This window comes from Nansenia antarctica (genome assembly GCF_963989245.1).
Source record: "Nansenia antarctica genome assembly, chromosome: 14".
Lineage (NCBI taxonomy): Eukaryota > Metazoa > Chordata > Actinopteri > Argentiniformes > Microstomatidae > Nansenia > Nansenia antarctica.
The window spans coordinates 2,175,001-2,181,372 of record NC_137684.1 but is presented as its reverse complement, the minus strand read 5'-3'; the positions used below and the strand labels follow the sequence as shown (position 1 = coordinate 2,181,372).

Genomic DNA, 6,372 nt, shown 5'->3' with positions numbered 1-6,372 from the left:
ATTCACACCAATGTTAAATAATTGCTGAAAATGTGCCAACGAACAGGAAAAGACAAAAGACAACAAATGATGGAACACAAATTACTGAGAGGGAATACAATACATAGCATACGATTGATATTTTCACCTGGTTTTACATATAACCCAAATACATCCAAGTATTAGTAGTATCCCTCCATATTCAAAGTAGTAGAAGCAACATCCTGTAGAAAAGACTCAACATTGTCCCATCCTGTTCATTCACTCTGAATACAAAAGAAATCAAGTCATCGACCTCCAATATGGATATGATCTCACACCCTCCTCTCGCTAAAAACACAACGGAGGAAAAACAGGTTTGCCAGTGAAGAAGACAACTTCTCCTAGTCCAGGCATTACAAGGAGGGTGTGCTTTAACCTCACAAGCTAGAGGGCAGATTGGATCGTGCATACTCTGTCTCTGACATCTTAGCTGGGGATCCTATGCTGCTGGGATGGGAGGGGGCCGCTGTGTCGCTGGGATGGGCTGGCGTCAGCGTTCTTTGGGACCTGGGAGTCTGACGTTCCGACCCAGAGGGTGTTCGACTTAAAGCGGTGACGTGACCGGGGATGGGACTGCACGGTTTACGGACGGCCATGGGGGAGCAGAAGGGGGAGAACCGAGGGACGGGTCCCACTGAGGGGAGACCCATGGCCCCCATGGCTGGAGCCCCCCCCTCATACGCCCGGGGCAGGAAACTGTGCGAGGTGACGATAGTCCTGACGTCCTGGGAGAAGAGGTCCACCAGGGACTCTGCTCTCTCTCTGGGGGGAGAGGAGGTGACCCAGGCGGGGCATGAGGTCTGTGGGACGAGAGAGCTGTGAGAGCCCAGAGCGCTGGGGGGTGTGTCGCTACGATGCGCGGTCCTACCCGTCACAGGGCTCTGGGAGGTGGGGGTGTGGGCCAGGGGGGTGTAACAGGGGGAGCCGTTTGCAGACCCGTACTGGGCGAGAGACGCCAGGGAAGAGTTCTTCTGCGGGGGGGGGGCCTTGGGCAGGAGGGCCGACTGTTCTGGTAGGCCGGCCAGACCCTGCTTCAGGGATCCAGGCTGCCAGGCTGGCATCTGTGGCAAGGCTGGCATCTGTGGCAGATATATGCAGGGAGGTTGGGTGCTGGTGGTGAAGGGATAGTGGGGGATGTTGGGACCGGTGGTCGACCTGACTCCTCCTGCCCTCTCCTGACCGGAGCCCGTCTGAGATGAGGACTGCCACTGGTCCAGAACGGGGCTGACAGAGCTGTAGACCAGAGGGCTGATGGTGGAGGTTGAGGAGGCTGGGAGTCTTCCAGTGGGCCTGGCTTCTGCCCCCTGCTGGTGAGACCCTGCAGCGGGCTGAGGGGTGACGGTGTATGTGAACGGCTGAGGGTGGAACTGGGCAGTAGTACAGGTGGAGGGCACGGCTCGCAGGGACGCCTGTCTGAAGCCGAACAATGAGGTTCTCTTTGGGGGCTGGGGGGGTGGGGGCTGGGGCTGGGGCAGGGGCTGGGGCAGGGGCTGGGACTGGGGCTGGAAGCTGGAGGTAGGTGGCAAGGAGAGATGCGCTCTGAGGGAGGCCAAGATAGGAGTGTCCACCCCGGAATGGAATTTGGTGGAGTTCATCGGGGAACCGGCTCCTGACCCGGAGCAGCTGGCGGCGGGCGCCGGGTGGATCTTCCTGAGGTGGCCAGGCACTTCCCTGAAGGACCCCGACACAGACACTTGGCGGTGGAGGAGGATGGGGGCCAGCTTAGGGTGGTGTGACACGGCCAGGGCCAGCGGGGTGGTGGCGGCGGCGGCCTGGAGGGGCGCTTGGACCAGCGGCGCCCAGATGACGGAGGTGGATAACGAGGGGGTGGGGTTGAGGCTCTGGGCTACGGCTCTGGCCGCTACGGCCGCTAACACCTGGGTGCTGTGGGCCATGTCGCGGTCGTGCTGCACGATCCTCTGGATGATCTCGTTCTCCTCGAAGTTGAGGGTCGCCGCGTTCTGGGCGTGCTGGACTTTGCTTTGGAGGACCGAGTTCCTCTTTCCTGTTGGGAAGAACATGAGGAGAATGAGAGGTCTCGGTCATCCGTACGTTGGTGCTTTTCTAGGGCCTAGTGGAGGAGACTTAAGTGAGGGCTGTTTACCACGACGCTATGACCTCGAGCTAGTGAGATAGCCTTCCCCTTGGATGTAAGAATGGACATGTTCTGACATGAGAGATTGCCATCAGTCTGCTTTGCTTTGCTTCTCCTTTTCATATGTTTTGAATGGTGTCACAACCTCTCCTAAAGGGACAGTTTAAGGCCCCCCTGGTTAGAGCCATTAATGCATTAAACTAACTGCTGATACCGAATATGATACCGAATATGAACATTCTCTTGCTCATCATTTTGTGATACTGTACATCCATGAATGTTTTTAGGAAGGACATTTTCACTAAATGAAATTAATATAAACGAATGAATATAAGAAATTTGAATGTACTGTGCATGCAAATAAAAAAAGATATACCGGTATATATATTTTATTGTGATAATAAAAATAATTATTTGAGTTTTTTTATTTCTTATTACACAATGAAAAGAAAGGGTTGTCTCGCTGTGCAGGTCTCACCTATGCGGTCCAGGCGGTCGAGAGCGACAGTCTCGAAGGCCCTCCTCATCATGGGGTACTCCTCCAGCACCTCGTTGAAGTTCTCCACAGAGAGAGAGTACAGGCGGCAGTAGGTGTCCGCTCTCACACTGGCCGTCCTTCGGCCGAGTGTCAGCAGACAGATTTCTAGAGGAGGAATCCAACAACAACAAGATCATCATCGGACCACTTACATTTACATTGGGGGCGGCTGTGGCGCAGGAGGTAAAGCCGCCGTCTAATGATCGCAAGCTTGACAGATCGACGGTTCGAGCCCCAGCTGGCCACATGTCGAAGTGTCCTTGGGCAAGACACTGAACCCCAAATTGCTCCCAGTGAGCGGGCCGGCGCCTTGCATGGTAGCTTGCCGCCATTGGTGTGTGAATGTGTGTGTGAATGGGTGAATGAGAGGCCGTTGTAAAGCGCTTTGGATAAAGACGCTATGTAAGTGCAGTCCAATTACCATTTACATTTTTGGCATTTAGCAGACACATTTATCCAAAGCGAATTAAAACAAATAAAACATTTGTCTAAGTAAGTGAATCATCTATCCACCAGTCATCTTAAGAATAAGTACTCTATGCCAAAAACCTGGGGCCATTGGCAGATACATAGTCGAGAAACTGTAATGTCTGCATCACTGTGATATTACTGATGGATGTAGACTGGAACAGTAGAATGACCACTTCATGATGGAGTACTTTCTTTGATTGTAGTTACAAACAACATTGAATTCACATAGTTAGTAGGTATTTACACGGTCCTTGGAATTACGCAGAATTACTGTACACAAATGGAATGCATGGAAGGAACACAACCCAATCAAACAATTGCTAATGTACCTTGTGACATTATGACCATGTTGTTGTTATTACTAGTGATCATACGAGTAGACAAAGTACACAGATACTGGGGCAGTGACCTATTTTCTTTAAACAGTACATTCCTATGAAATACTCTAACATTGATATCACATGAAGATGAAGAGAACATTATTAGGGGTATGAATTGAATACTCTATGAACAATTGTTTTATCATTATTCATTTATTTTTCATTTCTATTTCTCTCTGTCTGTTTAGGACTGCACACCATATATGAGAGACGATATGATGTTATCTGTATAAGACGATAAAACACAAAAAGAGCTGAAAAGCTGTGTGTTCTGGACTCCACAGATGGAGCACTTAATGCAATTTTTGCAGCTTACAGTTTGTTCTAACCTCATCTGTCCTGATAGATCAGGGAAATAAAAAAAAGTAGGCATATTTTTTGAGGACATACATATTGCGGATAAGGACACTCTCACTAACCGCGTTTTATTATGTTTATTTATTTACTCTATTTATCGTGCAAACGTGGCAAATCTTTTACTTACCATAAGTGCATGTAAGCCTTACTTAAACAGACAATTCTGTGATCATGTTGTCCACAATAATTGAGAGTTAGATGTCTTATGTACAGTGTCATATTTAGTTGAACTGAAATCCCCCGACTGTGTAAGGAACGAGAACATAAAGCTCCGACAACAGGAAATCCCATGCCCTAATAAGGAGATTATGAAATCTGTAGAATGTTCCCATCTGCACCAGTCACATAAATTAATTTTATGGCTTTGGTTTGAAGAAGGGCTTTCCAGCGATCAACCCCCACCCCTCCACACAGACACACACACATGCACACGCACATGCACACATGCACACACACACACACAGAGACACACACACATACACACACACACACACACTCACTCACACACACACACACACACACACACACACACACACACACACACACACACACACACTCACATGCACACATTTTAAATGCTTGATTTATGTCCACAAAAATGTCCACATAAATACTATCAGTGCATTTTGACATTATGAAAACAGTCAGTTACATTAGTGCTGAGCCAACAACCAGTTATGCCTACACATAGGATGTTAACCACACCAAATGATAACAGTGGATTGACATATACAGTATCAATATTGTAAAACAGACAGTATCCAGCTCATGGGTACAAGACGCACCCACACACACACACACACACACACACACACACACACACACACACACACACACACACACACACACACACACACACACACTGGGGGGTGACAACTGACAACACCTCTCATTCCTACTCCCCACCCCCCAAGCTCTGTCACCACCCTACTGTACCTCCGAAATATGACCCTACTGTACCTCCAAAGTACGACCCGTCAGACAGCTTGGTCTCCTTGGTGCCCTTGGTCAGCACGCTCACCACCCCGTGCTGGATGAAGTACATCTTCTGGCCCACGTTGCCCTCCCTGACGATGTTGTCCCCGGGCTGGAACACCTCGAAGCGCAGCTTGGTGAGCATGGAGGTCACAAAGTTTGGGTCGGCGTTGGCAAACAGGGGCATGGAGGCCACCAGCTTTCTGCAGTTGAAGTTGACGATCTCCTGCACAGACAGACATGTTCCAGACAGTGCCTCCAGCCAGCCAGCCGGCAGGATCATGGTACCCAAACGGGTCTCATAACTGACACTTATTAGAGATTACATATTATGAACAGGGGGGTCAACTGGGTTCTTTACTTTATCAGATCTGAACCATTCATAGAAAAACATCACTCCGTTTTATAGTTTCAACATCAATATCACGCCATGACAAAAATATGTGACACGGTCTGGGGTAACAAGTCGGCAACCAATCAAAATGTTCAGACCTTTATTTTGAAACACGTTGTTGAAAATCACAACACACGTGCTAGTCAAGCCAAAATACTGCACTGCAATGGATTCTGTGAGTAATCCCCACTGCTACCTACCCTAACCCTATATAATTATGCCGACTTTCCCCAGACCATGTACAACACAACACAACACAACACAACACAGCACAGCACAACACAACACAACGTAACACAACACAGCACAACACAACACAACACAACACAGCACAACACAACACAACACAGCACAGCACAGCACAACACAACACAACACAACACAGCACAACACAACACAACACAGCACAGCACAGCACAACACAACACAACACAACGTAACACAACACAGCACAACACAACACAACACAACACAGCACAACACAACACAACACAACACAACACAGCACAACACAACACAACACAGCACAACACAACACAACACAACACAACACAACACAATACAACACAACACAACACAACACAGCACAGCACAACACAACACAACACAACACAGCACAGCACAACACAGCACAACACAACACAACACAACACAGCACAGCACAACACAACACAGCACAACACAACACAACACATCACAACACAACACAACACAACACAACACAACACAACATAGCACAACACAACCCAACGTAACACAACACAACACAGCACAGCACAGCACAGCACACTGCTAGAGCAAACTGAGCTTTGGGCACTAGGCACAGGGTCAGCCCCCGTCAGGCGCCCCTGGAGCAGTTAGGAGTTAAGTGCCTTGCTCAAGGACACAATGGCAGTGGCGGAAGGACACCTTAGATATGATGCCAGAATGCCAGTTTAGGATACAATAAAATCTACTTTATTGTCCCTGTGGGGAAACTGTGTCTTGTTCATTCATTTCTCAGTCATCGTAAACAAGTAACATGGATATTCCATTTCCTAGTGTAACTACATAAAGTTAGTAGTAGCCTACTTCACAGAGTAACAGAAGTCATTTCCTTTCACTACAATTCAGTCACTGTTGATATACATGATCTGCAGCT

At 48.5% G+C, this 6,372-nt stretch overlaps 1 protein-coding gene across 1 annotated transcript in view; it reads right to left on the bottom strand.

The window, feature by feature from the left end:
- Positions 1 to 398: 398 nt before the first annotated feature.
- Positions 399 to 6,372, bottom strand: part of LOC308170464 (potassium/sodium hyperpolarization-activated cyclic nucleotide-gated channel 4-like) — a gene marked incomplete at both ends in the record, with an annotated part of 19,452 nt that continues 13,478 nt past the window's right edge. The window contains 4 exons of the mRNA XM_080545254.1: positions 399 to 1,481; positions 1,590 to 2,026; positions 2,595 to 2,759; positions 4,823 to 5,063. Of these exons, the coding sequence (XP_080401380.1) occupies positions 399 to 1,481; positions 1,590 to 2,026; positions 2,595 to 2,759; positions 4,823 to 5,063 (1,926 nt within the window). The remainder of the gene's footprint in view (positions 1,482 to 1,589; positions 2,027 to 2,594; positions 2,760 to 4,822; positions 5,064 to 6,372) is intronic.